Here is a 25306-nt window from a genome sequence, read left to right as displayed (position 1 = left end):
ATAGATCGTCAAACTATTGTATAGCTAAATAGCATGTCTGGATTATACACTGCAGGGGTTTACCAGGCATTTTGAAGTATACAATCCATCCATTTGTGCCCCAAGATCCTAGCAAGCTTGCTGTCACTCATAATCCTATCTAATAAAAGAGTAATATGCAAATTAACCATTACTCTGCTGCACCACAAGTCATGCCCACCAGCCAATCAGGAGTGAGTACGCAAATTAACCCAACCAAGATGGCTGTGGCTACGGGGCCAGCAGGAGGCTTGGGTTTCCCTGGCAATGAAGGAAATGAAGCTTTCCGCACACCCTGGCAGGCCCAGGCCTCCACTTAAGGCTACAAAGTTTCAATTATAGAAGATAAATAAATCCCAACAAAAATGGCTGCAGCCAAGGAGCAAGCAGGAGGCTTGGCTCTGCTCAAGGCTACAAAGATAAGTAAATCCCAGATATCAGGGCCTCCACTTATGTCACTGGGGGGCATGTTGGTCTGCAAACCACCACAGGCCCTCGCCCAGGCCGCCCCATTCCCCTAGAGAACCTCCTCCCTGATCCTGGACACCCTTCAGGGCAAACTATCTGGCCCCCACCTGTGCACCAGGCCTCTCTCCTATCTAATAAAATAGTAATATGCAAATTGACCATCACTCCAATACACAAGATGGCTGCCTCTATGTGGTCAAAGATGGCAGGGGAGCAGTTAGGGGCAATAAGAAAGGTAGGTAGGTAAGCAGTTGGGAGCCAGCAGTCCTGGATTGTGAGAGGGATGTCCGACTGCCCATTTAGGTGGGATCAGGCCTAAACGGGCAGTCAGACATCCCTTGAGGGGTCCCAAATTGGAGAAGGATGAAGGCTGGGCTGAAGGACACCCCCCCCTCACCCCCATGCACAAATTTGATGCACTGGGCCTCTAGTAAATAATAATAATGAATAATAACAACAATAAGGTCAGGTTAACACTATGTTTGCAGCTCATACAATTCCTTCCTAAAAGACTATACACAATTTTACAGGGAGCTAAAACTAGCACCCATGAGAGTTGTGAGTCTATGATAGGGGTGTCGAACTCAATCAGAGAAGGGGCCAAAATCTAAAATCCAGCCTAAATCGCGGGCCGAATGGTTTACTGAACAGTCATAAACTGTCATTGTGATGGAAACGCAGTGGAGTGCAGTGATGACAGCGTGGTGCGGGCCACATTGCAAGGCCTGGCGGGATGGATTTGGCCCGAGGGCCTTGTGTTTGACACATGTGGTCTACGGGGAGAGAGTAACAGTCATGATAACCTTTTTAGTTTGCAGTCTAGTAATGACACTTTTGTATATTTCCTAACCTCAATTTATTTTTAAGGTCAATTCAAGGGAGTAAGGGACACTGTTGTAACTACCCAAATCCAGTGCTGTCCCATGAAAGCTGCTTGACATATAAAAGAATGGGCATGGCTGTGTTCTAATAAAACTTTTTTTTCTATGGACACTGAATTTGAATTTCATGTCATTGTCATGTCTCCCAAAAACATTTGTTATCTTTTAACCACTGGAAAAAAAAATAAAAACCATCCTTAGCTCAAAGATGTTAAAAAATAACAGGAGGTGGGCGCCCTAGCTGATTTGGCTCAGTGGACAGAGTATCCGCCTGCGAACTGTACGGTCACAGGTTCACTTCCAGTCAAGGGCATGTATGGTTCCAGGCTTCTCCCAGCCAGGGCTCTGGTCTAGCCAGCAACCAATGGATGTGTTTCTGTGTTTCCCACTCTCCCTAAAAATCTATAGAAAAATATCCTCGGATGAGGATTTTTTTTTTTTAAAGGATGGGGGGCGGGGAGGAGTGGGCCATATTTGCCTAAGGGCCGTCTCTAGTTTGCTGACCTGGTGTACACAAGATGTCAGAATTAGAAAAATGTATTCAGGGTGGGACTTTTTGAGGGGTGGTCTATGCTAACTTTCAATGAGCTAACATATGTGAAGGCGTTTTCCAGTGATATTTGGTCTGGCGGCCAAGCCGGGGTATGGTGACAGCTGGATGTGAGCAACCCTGGGCGTCCAGCTCTGAGGTCCAGACACGGCGCAGTCGGGGCCTGCCTTCAAGGACACGCAGATGGAGGGAGGCAGCGATCAGCTGACAAGGGAGGGAGGCCCAGAATCTAGAAGAAAACAAACGTCCTCGCCCGCCCCCACGTGGCGCCGCTCCAAGCGCCGGCCAGCGGGCGCGCGCCCACACGCACGCCCACACGCACACACGCCTACACGCACGTCCCCACGTCCCCGCCTCGCGCTCAGTCCGGCTCTATTGCGCATGCCCCCGGGCGGGGGGCGGGGCGGCCACTGAAGGGGAGGCAGAGGCCCCAGCGAATCGGAAGCGCTCCTCGGGGGGGGGGGGAGGGAGGGGGGCGGGCCGCGTGCGCGTCACTTCCGCCGGGGCGGGGCGGGAGAGGGCAGGGGTGGAGCCCGGCGGCGGCGGCGGCTGCTGCTGTTCTCAGGTTTGTGTTGGAAGCTCAGCTGATGCGAGCCGCCCCTGGGGTGAACGTCCGAGCCGGGAGGTGGCGCGTCGCCGCCGCTGCCGCCGCCGTCGTTGCGGCCTTCATTCGGGTCAGTGGGCGCTGGGGGACCGAGGCGGGACGCTGAGCTTGGGAAGCTGGGAGCCTGGGAGCCCTGGGCGCTGGTCTGTCTGGCCCTTCCGGTCTCCCCTCTCATTCTCTCTCTTTCTCTCCGAAGGGCGTTTCCAGGGGGAGGGCGGGGAGTCTCCCGGCTTGCTGGAGGCTCCAGTCAGGACCGGGGTTCGGGAAGGCCACCGGCCACCGGCGGGCGCTCGCGGGTGCGGAGGCTGTTGGTGGCGCGGCGCTCTTCGGCCTCGCCCGCCCCCAGGCGTGCGCGTTGTTTTGGTTCCTCTGGGCCGGCCCCGCGCTTCCTGTCCCACCCCCACGACTCCCGGCCTAGTTACCCCGAGGCTTGTTGGGCTTGTCCCGGGCGTTGGGGTCGTCCAGCAGTTTGCCGATGACTTGTCAAAAAACGATTTTCCTAGGCTAGTACCTCCTTCTCGAACGTCAGTGCTCCGGGAGAGACTCCCATGGCTGGGTCCTTGTTAATGTATCATCGGCTGCTTTTTAACGCCACCCACGTCCCTAGCTATTACGGCTGCTTTCAGCGGGCTCAGGTGTGTGCTTATTGAAAGGTGAAAATGTGTGAATCACCACGTTGCATTGCTTCCCGTCATTGTCGTTTCTATCACCATGCTGGGAGGAGCCTGGTTTCGGTGCCTAATCCTGCAATGATAGTGTCAGAGAAAAGTGGTGACTCCCAGGAACAGCTGAGAGGTTTGGCATCAGGGACTGCCATGTAATCCGATTTAAAGTACCGTGTTGTTACTTCCAGGAACAGGCCTCGATGGTTGTGATTTCAGAAGTGACGGCACTTGTTTTCTGTGTATCGAGGAAATGCCGTATGAAACAGTGAAATGTTAAGGATTTAAAATCTACATGTTTAAAGTACATTAAACTGTGAGCTGAGAGTGTATGCCTCTTATGAGGCAGTTGTTTCAAGCCCATTCATTGTAGGTTATTTTGTTTGTGCAAGTTAGTTGTACTTTCAATATAAGAACATGTTCTGGCTCCTATGTTTGTTAATCAAATTTTTTTCTTAATGTTTTCTATTTCTATATGAGATCTAAATGAAAATCCTGAAAGCGATATCCTTTTAACACGTGATGTTGAATGAAAGGGTCAGTTTCATCCAGTTACTTCCAGGAACATGCAAAGTTAAAAGTACCAGTTGTACTTTGACTTGTTTTTTTGGCTCGGTAATGACAAAGGAATTGTGCTGAGGTACATATTGTCTCTCTTGTGGGTCATATGTTTATGAAAACGTCAGAATTAGAGCTGTTGGCCCCTCATGTCTTGGTTCTCATCTCTCCCATTTCTTACATTTTGTTCATTGTCCACCTCTTTTTAGACCTTGCTGTTGTATTCATTGCCCAGACTTTTTTTCAGGTTGTCTCCCCCAAGTGCTTTTTAGTTTTCTGGAAGACTGCCTCAAACTGGATGGCAGTCAAGGCTCTACCCTGCTCTTTCTAAACCAGAGTTTTAACATTTGAAACCAAAGGAATATATTAGTAAGTCCATGAATATCCTGAATTGTATGGAAAATGTAGTGTACTAATATATATGCAAATAAGGACTTTTCAAGGAAGAGTTTTGTGTGTGTGTGTATGTGTTTTTTTGTTTTTGTTTTCAGGTTCTGTGATACCCAAATGCTCAAGAATTATTACTGTAATCCTTTATTTGGTAAATCCAAACGTGATTTCAGCTGCCACTGTTCTGATAACTCCAAACATATCCACAGGCTATGTTCCTATAGTACACCTATACTTGAATGTCCCACTGTAAATACATATTTAATTGGACCCCTTCCCAGTTACCTCATATTTACAAATGACATTCACCTTGTCTCTGATAAAATAAAATCCTTAAGTTGTCTTGAAACCTCCCTCTCCTTATCCCATTCTTCTATGACCTGTGTTGTTCCCCACTTTTAAAGTGTGGCTCAGAGTAGCCCTCTACTCCCTTATAGTACTATTATCTTAATTCAAATCCTTGTAACTTTATGCCCGCATTATTGCAATAACTACGTGAAGTCCCTATAAATTCATTCTTTCCATTCTCAGCAAAGCCTCTACCTAGAAATTCCCACATTTCTTCATTATATTTATACCTCCATTGTATTTATACAATACTACTCTATAAATAGGTAGTCTAAAAAGAAAAAAAAAATGAGACTGGAACCATCCTCCCCACACACACTCAGTATTTTAAATTTAAAAACAATGTGGCACTAATGTCTTCAATAAAGACTCATTGGTAAACTGATTTAAAAAAATAGTCTAATCTTCCCTGCTCTTCTCTAAGTTGATGATGGTACCTCTCACTCTACATTGTTCTCTGTATATTTTTACAAACTTCTTTCCCTGCTGAATTTATTCCAAAACTCTTATCTACATTTACTGGCTTTGTGATTTGGGAGAAGTTAAATTAAGTTTGTTGTTTTTGTTAATAGCTCTCTATATTTAGTAATTTTTTGCTTGATAATTGTAATTTCTAATGAGGTACATAAAAATATTATGATCATGAAATTGTCACACTAAGTTCTTGGTTTCTGTCTTTCTCGGTTTTGTCTCATTATTCCATTCTGGCACAGATCTCCTGGAATCATCTTTTAATGTGATCCCTTAGTTTAAAATACTTCATTGACAGTTTGATTTTCAATCTCCTTGGCAAGATTTATAAGACCTTTCATGATCTGTTTATGAAAATGTCAGAATGGAAATATTTTCTCTCTTTTTTTTTTTTTTTAACAAGTTGCTGAGTTTAGTTCATGTAGTAATGTATTTTTCTTATACCCAATTTCAGTTATCCCTTGAATACTAATTTTTGTTTTCTTGCCATTTCAGGTAAGACCATGAATTATGGCATTTCTTAAATGAAGCATTCAGGACTGAAGTGACAGTCATAACAGATAGAAAATAAGTGATTTTTAAGTTATGTCTATTCATTTGACTATAGATGTATATATTTACCTCCTTAGTAATGCACGAAGTCTTTATGGGAAGCAGAAAAGCAAGCAACTACATTTCTTGTGCTCACCTAAACATTACTGGAAGATAAGCCACATCAGTCTACAAAGAGGTTTTCATACAAGCAAAATAAGATGTAAATGGACCAAAAGTGAAGGGCATTCTTGCAGTAAGCACTGGTACGCTCCAAGCAACAATGGGTTACATGGGATTTTGAAACTTAGCACTTCTGCTCCCAAAGGACTTACAAAAGTGAGCATTCGTATGTCCCGTATTAAAAGTACTTTGAACTCTGTTTCAAAGGCTGTTTTTGGAAATCAGAATGAAATGATCTCACGTTTAGCTCAATTTAAACCAAGTTCTGAAATATTAAGAAAAGTATCAGATGGTAGCTGGTTAAAACAGAAAAGCATTAAACAAACCATCAAATCTCTGAAAAACTATAGTGACAAATCAGAAAAGAGTTCTGCTCTAGGAAAGCAAAGTGACGTTATAGATAAAGACAAAGAAATTGGTAAAGAAAGCCCTTTACCTTACACAAATATAACCACAAAATTTGAAGAGTCATTCTACTTTTTATCCAATCATATTAATTCATACTTCAAACGTGACGAGAAAATGTCTCAAAAAAAGGAAACCAAACATTTCCAGGACAAGTCAAAACTTGAATATAAAAAGGGTGAAGAAGGGAAATCCATGCCTGCAACTCTTGATGTGCTGACTGACAAGAAGCGAGGCCCAGAATCCTCTTCGTCTACTGTGGACGAGCCCAAAAGTCCCAGTGGGACACCTGAGGTCCTTCCAGTTTCTACTAAAAAAACTATTGCTAATTTTCTTTCATATCCCACTGAAGGTGTACAAGCTTTAGTAGGTGGTTATATTGGTGGACTTGTCCCGAAGTTCAAATATGATTCAAAGGGTCAGTCAGAAGATCAGGAAGAAGCCACCAAAGCTGAGCAGGCTGACAGCGATAAAAAAGCAGAGGAGAAAAGGAATTTAATTCTTCAGAGAGAAAAGGCAAGTTGTTATTCATGGTGGTTTTAAGTTTTAATTTTTGTCAAATTGATGTTTTATTTCTAATGAGACCTTAGAAACTTTAACCATTTGATAGTATTACTATAACAGTTTTATAATCATATATATTTAAATATGTCTCTGTAGATTATTGCAAGAGTGAGTATTGATAACAGAACCCGGGCATTAGTTAAGGCATTAAGAAGAACAACTGACCCGAAACTCTGCATTAATAGGATTGAAGAACTGACTTTTCATCTTCTAGAATTTCCTGAAGGAAAAGGAGTGGCTGTTAAGGTAATTTTAATTTATTTACTCTGGTTTTGTTTTGAAATAAGAATACCAATAAACCTTCTAAAATGGAGGAGGCAGTACTTTCATGTTTTTATTTAAATGTTTTTTGTGTTTTTTATCATGCATTTTGATCTGTAATATCCAGTAATTGCCCCATTTATTCTATGATATCCTAAAAGTTCCCTTTTATATAAATTATGCTATTAGTACTGATATCTGTACTTAGAAATTAAACATTTTAAAATGGAAGATAAATCTCACTGTGTTAGCTTTTCTTTGCCTCAGTTTTGTCAAATATAAAATAGTCAAAAGAATTTATACCCATTTAGTCTGTTTTCAGAGAAATACTATACAATATGAATGATGTGTCTGAGTTGAGTCTCTGTACATCTGCACTACTAGAACAATTTGAAAACATAATGAGTAGATGGTGTTGACATTTTATTGGAGTTCTGTAGTGCTTATCTTTAACTTGCCATTCAGATTTATCTTCCATTTTAACTTTCCATTCAGAAAATTGTATGTTAATCTAAGTTTTTGAGTAATGTAGTTTTATATTGCCCTTAGAGACCCAATGCATTTACCTAAAAGATAAATTTTCTAAATATATAGATATGCATCTCAGTCCATTTAACATTTAAGTGACATACTGAAAGCAGAGACCTAAAACAGAATTCTGTATTTAAAAGAACTCTTTAAAAACATTTTATTGAAGTAAATTGTGAGTATAAAGTTTGCTGAATTTTCACAAACTGAAATCCTGTCCCAAATCAACATTCTCCCCCACAAAGGTAATCACAGGTTATTTTTACCTGATTTTTGTATGTAATAGTTGTATATTATATGAAATACTGTGATTGGTTTCATTCATCATTTTGGTAGAAATCATTCATATTGTGTGGGTAGTTGTATATCATTCATTTTTTTGTTTTTATATTTCATGGTTTGAATGTATCATAATTTATTTCTTCATTGTACTATTGATGAATTTCAGAGTAGTTTTCTGTTTTAGTCTATTATGAATAATCTTGGTAATAGAGGTTTTGAAGATTCTTATTTTGCATAACTAAAGACCCTTCAATATCCAGGAGAAATGTGATATAGGAATGTATATTCAGACCAGTTATAAATGAAAATGAAAGTAGTCTAAAGAAAACTTTTTTCCCTAAATAAGCATTTTACTGAATTTGATAAATTGCTTAAGACATGTTAGCATGTACACTTTCATGTGAACTTTCCCAACTAAATTTTAATTATTAACAAGAATTGAGCTTTTTAAAAATGTTAGGATCCTATCTAATAAAAGAGTAATATGCAGATTGATCATCACTCCAACACATAAGATGGCTGCCCCCATGTGGTCAAAGATCCTGCCCCCATGTAGACTCAAGATGGTCACCATATGATGGCTAGCAGGGGAGGTCAGTTGGGAGGCACCAAGCCTGCAAGGGAGGCCAGTTGAGAGGGACCAGGCCTGCAAGGGAGGGCAGTTGGAGGTGATCAACCTGCAGAGGAGGGAAGGTAGGGGTGACCAGGCAGGCAGAGGAGGGAATTTGGAGGCACACAGGCTGGCATGGGAGCAGTTAGACATCAATCATGCTGGCATGGGAGTGGTTAGGGGGTGATCAGGCTGGCAGGCAGAAGTGGTTGGGGGCAATCAGGAAGGCAGGCAGGCGAGCATTTGGGAGCCAGCAGTCCTGGATTGTGAGAGGGCTGTCCCACTGCCCATTTAGGCCCGAACCTACCGGGATCGGGCCTAAACGGGCAGTCAAACATCCCTCGATTGGAGGGGGTGCAGGCTGGGCTGAGGGACACCCCTCCCCTTGATCCCATGCACAAATTTCGTGCACTGGACCTCTAGTTGTTTATTAAAAAACATTTATATGAGTTTTATTTTTTTGTGTGTGTGCCGTATTTATGGTGGCCGAATTGTAAATATTGTACAATGTATTTGTTAGTTTTACTGCTGATGAACATTTGGATAGTTTCAATTTGGGAATATTTAGGAATTTTGCTTCTGTGATGTGTTTTTTGGAAAACATATGTCTTCATTTCTTTTGGGTATATACCCAAAAGTATATTCCTGGTCATAGTGTAGGCCTGTTTTCATCTTTAGTAGTTACTGCCAGGTGGTTTTGCAACGTATTTATACCAATTTATGCTTTTCACCAGAATTGTATGAACCTTCTGGTTGGTCTCCTTCCTCTCCAGCACTTTGTATTATTTATCTTTTTTATTTAAGCCATTTTGTTTGATGTGTAGTGATATTAAATTGTGGCTTTAATTTGTATTCCTCTGGTAACAGTGAAGTTCAGCACCTTTATCAGTGTATATTGGTCATTTTTATACTTCCTTTGTGAAGTGCATATTCCCAGTCTTGTTCATTTTTCCATTGGATTGGATGGCTTTTTTTTTTTTTTTTTTTTTTTTTTTTTTACTGATTTGGGGAATCTCTATGTAATATATTTAGTGATGTATGTATATACAACATACATATATCTATATCAATATAATAAGCATAGTATGAAAATTGTCCCCTCGACCGAGATTTGTCCTTGAGTTCGACCAGGGGGCAGGGCCAGCCAGGGGAAGGGAGGGAGGTCCCAGCTGGCAGCCACTAGGGATCCTATCAGTGCATGAAATTTGTATATATAGTATGTAAAAGCCCGGGCGACCATACGACCCACTATTGACCAGGTAAGATACTTCAGTGCACAGAACCTAGAGGGTCTTTGGGAAACTCAGCATAGCATTCTAGGTTTTAATCTCTTGCCTCTGATCAACGGTATGACGTTGAATGCTTAGAATCTTGAATTCTCAGTTTAAACTAATTTTTTAATTATAATGGTCAGCTTTTGCCTTCTACCTTAATTTTATTTATATACTTCATTGTGTGGTACCCTTGTGTCCCATGTACAGTGTTCACAAGATATTTTTTCTTTTTTCTTTTTAATATATTTTATTGACTTTTTTTTACAGAGAAGAAGGGAGAGAGATAGCTAGAAACGTCAATGAGAGAGAAACATCGACCAGTCACCTCTTGCACACCCCCTACTGGGGATGTGCCCGCAACCAAGGTACATGCCTTTGACCGGAATCGAACCTGGGACCTTTCAGTCCTCAGACCAATGCTCTACCACTGAGCCAAACCGGTTTTGGCAAGATATTTTTTTCTTTAATGGCAAGTTTAATAATTACTGTGAAGCAGTTTCATCTTAACTTTGGGAATTTAGACAAAATATTGTATAAAATTTATAATAACCTTTTGTTGTAACATTAATGTATAAATTTGTATTAAGCATATTACATTTTCTCTAATTCTTAAGCATTCCACTTTTTAAAAGATATATTTGGATATAGGTTAATTTTTTACCTAGATGTTAGAACAAATATATTCTAGCTAGTAATTGACATTAAAAAGTCAAACACTAATGTATCATTTAAGATTACTTAGAAAATAATAAACACTTGCACCTTGATTGTGGAGATCTACACATGTTAGTTAAAAATAATAATACATTTTCACATTTGATTTGATAAATGTAACAAAAAAGTCTTTTCTCAATTTAGGAGAAAATTATTCCGTATTTATTACGATTACGACAAATTAAGGATGAAACTCTTCAGGCTGCAGTTAGGGAAATTTTGGCTTTAATTGGCTATGTGGATCCAGTGAAAGGAAGAGGAATCCGAATTCTCACAATTGATGGTGGAGGAACAAGGTAAGAATAGAAAATTGATTTTTAAAAATTACAGCTCCAACCTGTCTTGTGTTTCTCTCTGGTTAGAGTGTTAGCCTGTGCATTGAAGGGTGGGGGTTCAATTCCTGGTCAAGGACATGCACCTTAGTTGCAAGTTCAATCCCTGGCCCGGTTGGAGTGAGGTGTGGAAAGCAACTAGTCGATGTGTCCCTCTCACATTGATGTTTCCCTCTCTCCCCCACTTCTACTCTCTGAAATTCAGTGGGGAAAAAATTCCTCATTTGAGGATCAACCAAAAATAACACTAAAAAACTATAGTTCCAATTCAGTCATAGGAATTTTTAAAAACTGTTTTGGTATATCATTACAAAATCAAATTTTTAAAATAAAACATGAAATCGTTTTTTGAAATTTCTTGGACTTCTCTATCTCACACCTTGTGTTGGGATTATTATGTTTAATTATTTCTGTATATTCTCTTAGTATTAAGAATTATCCACATTCTAGAGAGCATTGTGCTAAGTGAAATAAATCAAAGACAATAACTATATGATTTCACTTATACGTGAAATCTAAAAAACACAGTTAATGAACACACAAAACAAACTGATGGTTACTGGGTGGTAGGTGGTTGGGAGAATGGGTGAAAAGGTAAAAGGATTTAGAAGTACAAATTGGTAGTTACAAAATAGTGATGGGGATGTAAAGTACAGCATAGGAAATATAGTAAAGAATATTGTAATAACTGTATGGTGTCAGGTAGGTTACTAAATTTATCAGGGTGAGCACTTCGTAAGTTATATAAATATCTAATCACTGTGTCATACGTCGGACACTAACATAATGTTCTATGTCAACTATAATTGAAGAATACATTTTTAAAAATAAAAAAAATTGTTCACTTGTTACACTCACTCTGAATTCGCCTACACTTCTGAAGCTATTTCATCTTTCATATTCATTATGAAGCTATTTGCCACTTTTGGCAAGAATCCAGAAATGAATAAAGTCAGCAGATAAATTAATACATCCTTAAGTAACTGTCCTAATACTGTTAAGTTTTAAAAAATGAATAAAAGCTTAAAAAATAAGACAAAATATATAAGACAAAGCCATATAGAAGCAAAGGTGACCAGCTACATTGGTGAGAGAAGAAACCAATATATGACCTCCCAAAACTGGTGAGTGGAGGCATTAAGTATTTTCCACAGTTGGGTATTGTTTTTTTAAAAAACCTTACATTGGCATACCTTTGTAGTCTAGATACTAGTATAAATTTAAAGAAGTGCAGCTATTGCACAGGCTTTGTACCATTACTTAGATATTGGATATTCAGCCCTGGCCAGTGTGACTCAGTTGGTCAGTGCATCCTCCCGAACACCAAATGGTGGTGGGTTTGATTCCTGATCAGGGCACATGCCCTAGGTTGCAGGTTCAATCCCTGGTCCAAGCATATATGGGAGGCAACCAGTAAATGTTTCTCTCTCACATCAATGTTTTTTTTCTCTCTTCCCCCTTCCTCTTGCAAAGTCAATAAAAGCATATCATCGGGTGAGGATTTAAAAAAAAAAATAAGGAAATGATATCAGATGTTGAAAAGTGACCTTAAAAACTTTTACTGGTGCTAAGTTATATTACTAATTTTCATGTTAGCATATAAGTTAGAAATGTCATTTTTAGGATTGTTTTGTTCAATAACTTAGCTTTCCTTGAAACATGAATTCTCATTTTGTCTTTATTTTTTTCTATAGGGGTTTGGTTACTCTTCAGACACTGAGAAAATTAGTTGAACTTACTCAGAAGCCAGTTCACCAGCTGTTTGATTACATCTGTGGTGTAAGCACAGGTAATTTATCATTATGGGGGTGCTACATACCAGCAGTGCATTAAGAAAAAGAACATTAAGCACTTATATTCAGTATCATTATTTGAAATAATGGGTATTAATTTCTTGTTTTGATGAATAATTCTTTTTTAATAATTAATTATTAAAGTATTTATTGGAAATAAAATAACATTAAGAGAATAGTTTGGAATGCATTGTCTAACATTTTCTAAAAAGTCACAGTGACCAGTTATGAATTACGAATTATTGCCTTATGGTCTAATCACCTTCAGTGATGAAATATAAGGAAAGTAGGTACTTAAGTTGTACTTGAACCAGTAAAATATTAAAGATGGAAAAGATTGCACTTATTTGTGAGAGGTGTCCCTCTGTGAGGCACTATTCTTAGTAGGTGGGTGCTCATGAAAAAGAATTTTAAGTCGTAGAGATTTACTCATGGTATAGAATATCAGTTTAGGAAATAACATACATTTCTGTATTAACCACAATATATCTTTTCCATTGTTTTCTAGTTTATGTTAAACTTAATTTATAATACCGTACTTATACTTTTTTCCATTTTGTATATTCTAATGTAGAAATTTTGTTTCATAATTTCTCAAAAGTTAATAAACTTATACTTAATTCATCAGTAACATACCAGTTCGATAAAGTTCAGTTTTTTTTTTTTTTTTAATATATTTTATTGATTTTGTACAGAGAGGAAGAAAGAGAGATAGAGAGCCAGAAACATCGATGAGAGAGAGTCATCGATCAGCTGCCTCTTACACACCCCTTACTGGGGATATGCCCGCAACCAAGGTGCATGCCCTTGACCGGAATCGAACCCGGGACCCTTCAGTCCCCAAGCCGACGCTCTATCCATTGAGCCAAACCGGTCCCGGCTAAAGTTCAGTTTTTTAAATATCTGCTCATTTCATAGTAGTTTTGCTTAAAAGAAAAGGAACATAATTTTTTGCCAAGTTATTTCTTATATTATTATAACTTTTTCACAAATTGAGAAATAGCAATTTCTATTATATAGTTATGCCACACAGTGCATGCTATCTTACCTTTTATTAAACTAAGACTTTTACTATAATAACACATAAAATATTTAAAATACATTATGATACTTTTCTGGGTTGTTTTTTTCTCTTTCTTTGCTTTGTCCCACCCTCTCCCCATCCCCTACCTTTATCCAGTTTCTTGTTAGTTCAGAATTAGACCAGTTATGTACACTAGGTGGCAGTGTGTCCTACCAATTTCAGCTAGGATATGAAATCTGCTATTTAAAAGGACATTCCAGAGATCTAATTTCTTTAATTACATTGTTTCCCAGGACCAATCTGAAGCAATTTTTTAATGAATTGGTAAATTGTCAAATGTACTGTATTCTGTGACCAAAACTAAGTGATTTATTAAGGTTAGAAATAACCTCTGCCACAATATCTTAATTATATATTATTTAATGTAATCTAAATTAACACATTTTTATATATTTTTAAATTATCATCATCATTGGTTGCCATTTATGTAGTATCCTTATTGAGGCCTAGTAAATAAAGCCCTTTACATGTGTCATCCCAATATAAGAACTTTATAAATGTTAGTTGTTGTAATTACCCTTATTTTTTAGATGAAAAAAAAAAAATAGGGCTCTGATAGGTTAAGTAGTTTGTCCCAGGTGAAACAGTTTGAAAGTATTAAAGGCATTGTTTTAACCAGGTCTGTGATTCAGAATATTTTAAAGTATTATATCATCAACACTTACAAAAACAAAAGATTTTTTCTTTCAGGTGCTATATTAGCATTCATGTTGGGATTCTTTCATATGCCTCTGGATGAATGTGAAGAACTTTATCGAAAATTAGGAACAGATGTGTTTTCACAAAATGTCATTGTTGGGACAGTCAAAATGAGTTGGAGCCATGCATTTTATGATAGTCAAACATGGGAAAATATTCTTAAGTAAGTTATAATTATTTTTTAAAAAAGCAACATTTTGATTATCTAGGTAATATGTGCATATTAATTTGAAAAAATTCTGAAAATATAAAATTAAATTATCCTAGTAGTTAGATATAATCACTTAATATTTTGGTGAATCTATTCTAGTCACTATTTTCTTTGGTTTATGCATGTGAGATTTTTATGTAAAAGTTTCAATTGCCTTTTTAAAATTTGAGACCATATTGTATAGACTATGTTTTGCATCCTATTGTTTTTACTTATAAAAATATTAGTTTTGCCGAAACCGGTTTGGCTCAATGGATAGAGTGTTGGCTTGGGGACTGAAGGGTCCCAAGTTTGATTCCGGTCAAGGGCATGTACCTTGGTTGCGGGCATATCCCCAGTAGGGGGTGTGCAAGAGGCAGCTGATCGATGACTCTCTCTCATCGATGTTTCTAACTCTCTCTCTCTCTCTCCCTTCCTCTCTGTACAAAATCAATAAGATATATATTTTTTAAAAAATATTAGTCTTGCTGAAACCGGTTTGGCTCAGTGGATAGAGTGTTGGCCTGTGGACTGAAAGGTTCCAGGTTCGATTCCGCTCAAGGGCATGTACCTTGGTTGTGGGCACATCCCCAGTGGGGGGTGTGAACAGGCAGCTGATCGATGATTCTCTCTCATTGATGTTTCTAACTCTCTATCCCTCTCTCTTCCTCTCTGTAAAAAATCAATTAAAAGAAATAATATATATATACACACACACACACACATATATAAAATTAGTCTTCCTCACTTTCCAAAAATAAAAGCCCTGGTGCAAAAGTACTTACAAGCTTCCATTTAATTAATTAATTAACATTTATTTAAATTCAAAGTGAATCAACAGAAATACACCATAAATTCTTTTTAACACTCACCAAAATAGTTACCCGGTAAACCTGCTTTTTGTAACAAAGTACAGAAAGCTTAGTAATATTAAATCACAGAGAACTATAGAAAAGTACTATCGCACACTATAATAGACATGATATCCATAAAAGGTTTCCTAATTCTTTTTGTAATATTGCACGGTACTATTGCTACATGGCAAACTAGTGTAGCATAGAAGGAAAAGCAAAAACAAACAAACCATAGAAAGAAAGCCACAAGCCTAAAATTGTTAGACAGTTAACAGTTCAAACTTCATAGTCAAATCTATCATTGGGCTCATTAAAACAAATCCTCCTACACCTTTGCTGTGCATGATTTAACTTTTACTTAACATGAACCAAGTTTAAAATTAGTAGGAGAGATTTTAAAAATTAAAAGATTTTGCTAATCGTATGCCTGCCAATGTTCAGTTGACCAATGCCACTCAAACTCAGGGTTATGTGGAAAGAAACTATATACAGAAATATAGATAACAGGAAGTATGATTCATTGGGAGCCATTATTATTATAATCTACCAAACCTACTCTTGGACTTTTTTTTTCTTTTTCTATTGTTTATTGAGAGCATTTTTATAGGTGGTGTGTGCTTTTTTCTGTGTCAATTTTATCTTATTTTAGGGACATTATTTTTAATTATAGCATCAATAAACTCTAGGAATGTTGAAAATAGTTTTTGTATTTTGACATCTCTCTGAAATAAACAATGTTCCTGGCTTTATTTTTGAATTTATATTTATAACTTAATTCACTAATGCATTTCAGTTCAGTTAATAAATCAAAGTTTAAACAAAAAGCAAATATAAATTTTGCTTAAACTGTGAAAGCAGCTTCTAGACTTCTATGAAAAGATCTGTAGAAGAATAAAACTACATTGATCTTCATGCAGAAGATCATAGGTCAGGTGGGGGAAAACAAAGATCTTGTTCATTTTAGAAAGCATTTTTCTTGGATATTTTTAAAAGGTTGTGATAGGTAGGTCACTACCTAATTTGTAAATACTAACGTTAGGTGAATTTACTAACATACTAGTTGAAAAATAGGATTATCATTTGAAAAAAATGTAATTAGAAAAATGTATTTGTCTTACAGAGGCAGGTTGGTAAAAAAAAACAAAACATACAGTTTTTATATTCAATACAAGGGGGAAACTTAATTTTTAAGTCAGGAAAAAATCTGCACTGAAATAAAATTCCCCTATAATGGACTTGAAAAAATTGCTGCCCCAAAGCACAATTTCTGTAATGTTACAGTAATTCAAATGCCAACTCAGATGACTTAAACGTTTTTTGTGGGGTGACATTGACTGAGTTAAAAGTCTTAATGTCCTGATCTGGTTTTTGGGCTACTCTGTAACTAGCTTACCCATTTCTGCAGTCTTATCTCAACACAGCAGCTTTATCCTGTCAGGAGGACTCTGAAAACAGATTGATTCTGCCTCTGTGCCTTTCCCCTCTGAGGTCCTGACCTTGAATGTGTTACCTTGCCATGTTTTGGTGTCCTTTTCAGGCTGCACCTCCATGCATCTTTCCCAGATACTACAGTAGATACTTGTAATTTGAGTAATAAATTAGTAAATAATAAATACTAACCACATATTATTTAAGTACATTAATTAGATGATAAGCCTCCTAGAGGAGATTCATATACTTTTTAATTTGGTCCCTTTACAGTGCTTTACTAAAGCCATAGGCAAACAGTCATTGCTAACATATATTCCCTGATGTTAGGAGATAAATAATTTTGATATAATTTATTTCTTCTCCTTTAATAAAGGGAAAAAATGGGTTCTTCACTAATGATTGAAACAGCAAGAGACCCCACATGCCCTAAGGTAAGTTTTGAGTATATGACACCTTACTGGAATTGAAGGTTGGTAAAACACTTACGCTGTTGGCCCTTTATTAAAGGAAAAATTTCTTAGGAACCTCTTTTTAAGGAGTATATTGTTCCTTATATATTGAGTTATTATATGAAGATGTGGGATGTGATCATTAGCCCTTATCTGTATATAGTAAAAGTACAACCAAAGTTTAAGAACTGAAAAACTGAGACTAAAGATAAGGAAGACTTATCATAAGGGTTAATCAAATCTAGTGACTTAAGAAAAATTGTGTAATTTTCTCTCCTAGATTTTTAAAAGAAATTATATATGTATCTTAGATATATATTATATACAAATGAAATCCCAATTTTCAAAATGTAGTTGTTACTAGAATAAGTCTTAGCATGGCTTCTCTTTTGATTTTGTTTGAAACACAGTGATCTGAGTTTTGCTTAAGTTCTATGTTCTTTGATAATGCTTGATTAAGGAGTAGGATTTCTGCACCTAGGAATTCCATGCAGTTTGTATTTATTTTTGGATAACAGCTATAACCATGAAAAATCAAATACAGCTCCCTCTAATGCTCTCTCTTGCTTATTTATTTTTTCTTTCATACTACTAAATAATGTTTAATTTTTACAAATCCCAAATATTGCTGCTTACAGTGGATATTGTTCACTTTTTAATTTACTAGGTAGCTGCAGTAAGTACCATAGTAAACAGAGGGGTGATACCAAAAGCTTTTGTGTTCAGAAACTATGGTCATTTTCCTGGAGTCAACTCTCACTATTTGGGAGGCTGTCAGTACAAAATGTGGGAGGCCATTAGAGCTTCGTCTGCTGCCCCAGGCTACTTTGCAGAGTATGCATTGGGAAGTGATCTTCATCAGGTAAGTTGAGTCTATGGCCTATCTTGTAAACCTTTACATGATTAAAAAGAATTAGCACTTATTAAATGTCATTGACCTTACAGAGGAATTAACGAAGGAGACTTTCTTTGGTATGTCTCCATGTAACAGAAGATGTGCAGTAGAAGCTAGTTTATTTGTTGATGGTTTTTCTTTCATACTACTAACTAATGTTTAATTTTTACAAATCCCAAATATTGCTGTTAAAATTACAAATGAGCACAGTTTCTGGAAATGCAGAATCCAATCTGTTTGACAATTTTGGTGATTTTTTTAAAAGAACTTTTGTTTCAGTTATCATTGACATAAAATATTAGTTTCAGGTGTAAAAATAATCAAGTAATTTATATATAGACATGCTTATATCTCTGAAACAATGAGAATGTGTGGATGATCAAAGGTATCTGGTGCTGGGAAACTCTGGTGCCAGAGACAAACCAGATAGAGACACGGAGGGCAGCTGGTCCTGGAGAGAACTGAAATCCTGTGATCAGGCCAGAGCTCCCGTACATATCCCAGCACTCCCCTGGGCCTCTGGAAATGCTACTCCAGCTTCCACCAGCATCTGGGGGAGATGAGCCACGCTCCCATTGACAACAGGACCTTCATTTAAAATATGTGTTATGTTACTGAATGACAATTTAAGGTTATATTTCTCTTCCTATTATTAAGACGTTTCAAATTTCTTTTTCAATATAGTACTACTATAGAATTCAGTAATGTCTTACCTTCCAATAGAAATAAATTGTTTTCTGTTCAGTATGTTAGTATTATTTCAGTTAGGTTCTTAATAGAATAAATGACTCTTGGACCATGTTCATATATATTTTCAAGAATAAGTGGGGGTTGGTTGAGCAAAGGAAGAGGCCAGGGAAAGAGTGTTTTAAGATGACAACATGTGCAAAGGCATGAATGTGGCTCATTCAGAAAACTGCAAATAATTCACAAATGGCTACATTGTAGAAAATGCCAATTCTGTGAAACTTCAAAATGCAAAATCTAAAATTAATAGGTAAAAGTTACAGAGAGAGATTTGTACTACATTCTCTACTGCATTTCTATAGTACTCTTATCAGCATTTTTTACCCTCTTTCCTTTTGAATTCTTTAAAATAATAATTGGTAATAGATAAATGCTTAGAAATACAAAACTTGCCTGCTTTGTTAGGTTATGTCTGCATTATAATGAATGGTGATATTTTGAAATTATACTATTAACAAAATTTCAGCTTAAATTTGTTGAATTAATTTGGTTATATTTGACTTGGGAAAGAAGAATTAGCTTTAATTGTTTAGGAGAACCGTAATTCTTTTTTTTTAATTTTTATTTCAGAGAGGAGGGGAGAGACACACACACACACACACACACACACACAGAGAGAGAGAGAGAGAGAGAGAGAGAGAGAGAGAGAGAGAAACATAAATGATGAGAGAAAAATCATTGATCAGTTGCCTCCAGCACACCCCCATACTGGGAATCAGGCCCACAACCCCAGCATATGCCCTTACCAGGAATCTAACTGTGACCTCATGATTCATAGGCCAATGCTCTACTACTGAGCCATACCAGCTGGGCAGAACCATATCCTTTTCTTAGGTTTTATATAGGAACTATATTAACCATTAAACAAGGATAATATCTTTAAAAAGTAATGCAATTCATTTCAGTAGTTTTGAGCAAAATGTGCAAAGCAATCCAAAAAGTTCAAAGAACTTTCATAATAAGAAATGAAAGCTTAATAAGGCCAGGGAGGCCAGTAAGTTTTTGCATGACTTCTTTGTATCTATGATATTATATAAAATCAATTCAAGTTAAACCTTTTGTTTTAAAGTAATATGTTGTTGAATTTATTATATAATTCAGCTTTTCCTATGACTAAATTTCAAACTGTTTAAAACAATGGTCGGCAAACCGCGGCTCATGTGCCACATGCGGCTTTTTGGCCCCTTGGGTGTGGCTCTTCCACAAAATACCACGGCCTGGTCGAATCTGCTTTGAAAAAGTGGCGTTAGAAGAAGGTTAAGTTTAAAAAAATTGTCTCTCAAAAGAAATTTCAATCTTTGAACTGTTGATATTTAGCTCTGTTGACTAATGACTTTGCCGACCACTGGTTTAAAATATAATTTTTCTTTTCAAATAGAATTTTACTTTTAAGAGTTCTGTATTATATTTTCTTATATTTTTCAGGATGGAGGTTTGCTTCTGAATAACCCTTCAGCCTTAGCAATGCATGAATGTAAATGTCTTTGGCCAGACGTCCCCCTAGAGTGCATAGTGTCCTTGGGCACTGGGCGTTATGTGAGTGATGTGAAAAACACCATGACGTATACAAGCTTGAAAGCCAAACTGTCTAATGTTATCAACAGTGCAACAGATACAGAAGGTTGGTTGTTTGCTATTTTAGAGCACTTTAACTTCTAAAATTCAGCTTTTATAATAGTAGAATATGCTCATGCTAACTGCAGGAGAGTACGTTATGTCTGTATTGTAAAGGCTTAGGAAGCACATGGGAGCACATCTTCTGTTTTTATTTCTCCTCCCTCATTTCTTCTAAATGACCCTGGAATTGAGGCTGTTCTCCATGCGAAGTTAGTGCTACTTTTGCCTACTTACAGTTGGAAAAGTATTTAAACCTGGATTAGCACAAAGACTTGGTTGGAGACTATTATACCAGTTACGAAATGGAAAAGAAAAGGAGTCAGGTTGGTTCAAATATACACGTAACAGTGAGAGAATTAGAATACTTACAGAATTTGATTATTTAGTAATGAGGAGGCAAGCTGGAATTAGAATAAGTTCTTCACTCTTGCTGCCCCAATAATCTAGTCTTCATATAAAAGCTGAAGTGATTTTAAAAAAACAACAACACATAAATTATGTTTTTTACCCTGCTCAAACCCATCCAGGCTTCCTGTCATATCTAATACCAAATTCAGAAATATTATTCACTAAAATTTGCAGGCCCTGTAAGACCCAGTTTTTGAAAACATCTATTCCTCATCTTCCCCTCTCAAATGTGTCCCTTTTGTATAGTGTAGTTGGCTACCCTTTCATTTTTTGCTGTTCCCCAAACGTATTAGATCTCTTTATTTTATTATTTTATTTTTAAGTCTTATGTGAAGTCAGTTACTAAGTCTTTACAAAGAATTGTTACCACTTAGCTCCTTGATTTTGAATCTCATTTTTTCCCTATTACCATGTTATTAAGTCATTAGCCTATGGGAGGATCTTAAATGACCCACTGAGGACTTTCATGTATTAAATGATAACCCAAGAAAAGCTGATATACTGGATTTTTCACTATTTTGTTTGGATTTTTCACTAATTTGTGAAATTTTGTTGCCAAGTCAATAAAATACTCTTACTGTAAGCAATCTGAGGGAGAAGGAAACTTCAATCAGTCAGTTTCATAATACTTAAAGACATACTTTGTGCAAACCCTATGATGGGCTCATTTGAAATTTTTAAGAAACACGAAATGCTGCCTTTATGTATTTATGCTCTAGTTAATGAAGAATTATATGGATATGCACAGGACGTAAAATAGCCAAGACTGTTTTTAAAAAGAACAAAGTTGGAGTACTTACACTCTTTGATTTCAAAACTATACAAATACAGTAAGCAAGAGACTATGTTATTTGCATAAAGGTAGGCATAGGTCAGTGGTATATAATAAGAGAACACAGAAATTGATCTATAAAAGTAAGCTCAAAAGATTTTTGATAAAGGTAACTCAATGAGTAAGATATTCTTTTCAACAAATGGTACTGGGACAACGAGATAACTATGTTCCAAAAATTGAACCTTGACCATTCTATATACAGAAATTAACTTGAATGGACCTTAGATCTAATTATAAAAGCTAAAACTGTAAAACTTATAGAAAAATCTTAAAGGCATTGACCTACATGAAGATTTTTTAGATAGAACACAAAAAGCATGAATCAAAAAAGAAAAATTAAGACTACCAAATTACAAATTTTGATATTTCAAAGACACTTCTAATAATGAAAAGACAAGCTACAGACTGAAATAAATATTAGTAAAACATGTATCTGATCCATTATCAGAAAATGTAATCATATCCAAAATATAGAGAAAATTCTTAGAGAAGAAAAAAAATTCAGTTAAAAAAAAAATGAACTAAATATTTGAACAGACATTCCATGAAGAAGATACACAGATGAAAGACTTCTCAACATCATTAGTCATTAGGGAAATAAATACTAAAGCCACGAGGTACCACCACAAATCCTTTGGAATGGCTAAAATTAAGATTGACAATCCCAAGTTTTGGCAAAGATGTGAAGTGGGAGCTCTTGTGTATTGATGGTTGGAATGCAAAATGGTACATCGATTTGGAAAACGGTGCTGTAGTTCTTTTAAAAAACAAAAACATACTTTTACCTTATCCCCAGCAATTTCATCCCTGGAAGAAATGGAATCATCTATCCAAAATACTTAGGGATAAATATTTATAGGAGGATTATTACTAATATCTAAAAACTGAAGAGAACTAGGAGAGAACAAATTATACTATATGGTACAATGAAATACTAGTCAGCAGTAAAAAGAAAGAAATTATTCATATATGCTACAACATAGACGAATTTCAAAAGCATTTTGCTAAGTAAAAGAAACTAGGCATACAAGTACTATATCCTTATGATTTTATGTGAAATTCTAGAAGAGATAATGGTAAGAGGAACCAACTATAAAAAAGCATGATGGAACTTTTTTAAGTGATAGAAATGTCCTATGTCATGATTGTTGTGGTTACATTGTATATGTGTCAGAACTTGTCTTTTTCTTAAAATTGGTGAATTTTATTGTGAGTAAATTATGCCTCAATAAAGATAACTCCAGAAAAAAACAAAATGGAGGTTGAAAAGGCATTTTAGCAGTGACTAACAGTATGATCAAAAACAGAAGAAAATACTAGAGCAAGTATCCTAACTTAACAGAATTATATGAAGTATTCTGATAAGTTAATTTTATTTTATAGTATATTTACACCGAGAGGCCAGATTATGATCTCTGAACACACAATAATCTGTCCACTCAGAGTGTATGTATGCATTAGAGGCCTGGTGCATGAATTTTTGCATGGATGTGGTCTGGCCAGAGGGTGGGGACATGGGCAGTTGGCTGGCCTGCCTGCTGGTGAAACTCCTGGTCGAGGGGAAAATTTGCATATTACTCTTTTATTATATAGGATATACACTGAGTGGCCAGATTATTTTTTGTTCAGAGATCTTAGTAATATGGCCACTCTATTACTATGGATTCCTTTACTAAAGTTAATTAGCTGGAATAATGAAATAAGCAAGGCTCTATAATTTTCCTAAAAGAATATAATTTAAAAAAAAAGATAATGTTGGATCACTGTAGAATAACTTTTCTTAACCACCCTATTGTCTCTGTTTGTTTTAACAGAAGTCCATGTAATGCTTGATGGTCTGTTACCTCCTGACACCTACTTTAGATTCAATCCTGTAATGTGTGAAAACATACCTCTAGATGAAAGTCGCAATGAAAAGCTGGATCAATTGCAGTTGGAAGGGCTGAGATACATAGAAAGAAATGAGGAAAAAATGAACAAACTTGCGAAAATTTTACGTCAAGAAAAAACAACTATGCAGAAAATTAATGACTGGATAAAACTAAAATCTGACATGTATGAAGGCCTTTCATTCTTTTCAAAATTGTGATGAGTGTGTGCACATATTCCCATAAATGAAGGCCTATTCAGAAGATCCACAGAACCCAATGAGGAATTGTAGGGTTCAACGTGAGTTAACGGAAATACTTATGAATTCTGGGGAATCCTGAAAAAGATGGTGCTTGGACTAGCTTGCACAGCACAAAGGCAGACTTATAAGGGAATTAGGTTTTTATGATGTTAATAATTAGCTATATTTTAAGAATCTTATTGTACTAGTTGGTTGTAGTAGATAGATATTGGTGTTATATTGTTTGATATTTGAAAATTTATTAATGTAGTGCCAACCAACTGGAAAAATATCATACTTAATTTTTTTGCTTCAGTCACCATAATCATGTTGGATTTATTTGATCATTGATTTTCTTCCATGTGGAAAAGCTAATTTCTTTTTAAATTTACAACGCATGTATTTATGAGCTACATTCTGCTATCCAAATGTTGCCTTTTACTGTAATATCATTTAAATACATACAGAAAAGTGGAGTTTTTTCTGTCAGAGGACTTTTACATTGGAAATATGAAAGAACCAGATACAATTTTTTATTCAAACTTGATTGATTCAAAAATCATAGGTGAGATTCTAATCACTTTTCACCCTTGAAATTTCAAGATAATGCTGTATGTTAACATTTCTAGCTCTGGCTTATTATTCATTGTCATAAAATTATTTTAATTTACTTAAAAAATACTCTTATCATTAACAAAAATAAATAATTTATTGTTAAAAGACTAAACTCATTTTTAAGATTATTTATTCTTCGTAATGTAGTTCCCCATCTCTTTGTAGCATTTGAATATACCTATCAAGAGTATGCTTTAAAAAATAAGTTAAGCTTGCCCTATCTGGTTTGGTTCACAGTATAGAGCATCAACCTCAGACTAAAGGGCCCTGGGTTCAGTTCCAGTCAAGTGCGCATGCCTGGGTTTGGGGCTTTATCCTCAGTAGGGGGTGTGTAGGAGCAGCCAATCAATGGTTCTCTCTCATCGTTGATGTTTCTATCTCTCCCTCTACCTTCCTCTCTCAAATCAATAAAATGTATTTTTAAAAAATAAATTAGGCTTGTTTTACCATATTAACTCCTTTAGCTGGATTTCATAGAGATTAATAACATAAACCAACTCAGATAATTGTTTATACCAACCAAATTCATCTTTGTTGTATTATCTATCTGCTTTGTTAATCCTTATATCATGTTTAGCCTTGTACGTATAAACTAAAGCTAAAACTGCAGTTTGCCAGGTTGTCATATTGCTCTCTGCTGATTCACAGGGTATAGTATGGTTCAGGGAGTGCTGAGGGGAGCTGAGAGTCTGAATGCTAATCCTGGCTCAGGCTCTGATGCAGAGACCCATTTGTGACCTGCAGGAGGGCAGACGGCCTCTCTGGGTTTCAGATATTTCATTTGTAAAGTGAGGAAAGCTAGCTTTAAAATTTTACTTACTTTTCTTTATGGTAACCTAAAAATTAAGTTCTGCAAATATACAAGCAAAAAGATAGGAAGAGTTGGGAAAATGAATTTTCAGTCCTACACAAGTAAAATATCTGTCCTTTTTAAAGAAACCAAGA

General features: G+C 36.4%; 1 protein-coding gene across 6 annotated transcripts; it reads left to right on the top strand.

Annotated features, from left to right (window-relative positions):
• The first annotated feature begins 2435 nt into the window (after positions 1–2435).
• Positions 2436–24455, top strand: PNPLA8 (patatin like phospholipase domain containing 8). 6 transcript variants are annotated; one of them, XM_036429767.2, is made up of 10 exons: positions 2436–2591; positions 5580–6585; positions 6730–6879; positions 10447–10598; positions 12329–12423; positions 14202–14373; positions 17059–17116; positions 17802–17996; positions 20202–20397; positions 23451–24455. In XM_036429767.2, the coding sequence occupies exons 2-10, from the start codon at positions 5833–5835 to the stop codon at positions 23723–23725; spliced, it is 2046 nt and encodes a 681-aa protein (XP_036285660.1). In that variant the 5' UTR covers positions 2436–2591; positions 5580–5832; the 3' UTR covers positions 23726–24455. The 6 variants fall into 6 exon arrangements, with proteins under 6 accessions (XP_036285660.1, XP_036285656.1, XP_036285659.1 ...); XM_036429763.1 differs by having other exon boundaries at positions 2464–2591; positions 5446–6585; XM_036429766.2 differs by lacking the exon at positions 23451–24455 and adding an exon at positions 21521–22467 and having other exon boundaries at positions 2464–2591; positions 5446–6585.
• Positions 24456–25306: the final 851 nt, after the last annotated feature.

This window comes from Pipistrellus kuhlii, unplaced genomic scaffold (genome assembly GCF_014108245.1).
Source record: "Pipistrellus kuhlii isolate mPipKuh1 unplaced genomic scaffold, mPipKuh1.p scaffold_m20_p_10, whole genome shotgun sequence".
Classification (NCBI taxonomy): Eukaryota; Metazoa; Chordata; class Mammalia; order Chiroptera; family Vespertilionidae; genus Pipistrellus; species Pipistrellus kuhlii.
This window is presented reverse-complemented; position numbering and strand designations above follow the sequence as displayed.

Bases quoted from the DNA above. Each gene is read 5' to 3' on its own strand.
- PNPLA8 (XM_036429763.1), top strand. From the start codon at position 5,536: ATGTCTATTCATTTGACTATAGATGTATATATTTACCTCCTTAGTAAT. The intron at 6,880-10,446 runs GTAATTTTAATT...TTCTCAATTTAG, and splicing joins GAAAAGGAGTGGCTGTTAAG to GAGAAAATTATTCCGTATTT. The intron at 17,117-17,801 runs GTAAGTTTTGAG...TTAATTTACTAG, and splicing joins GAGACCCCACATGCCCTAAG to GTAGCTGCAGTAAGTACCAT.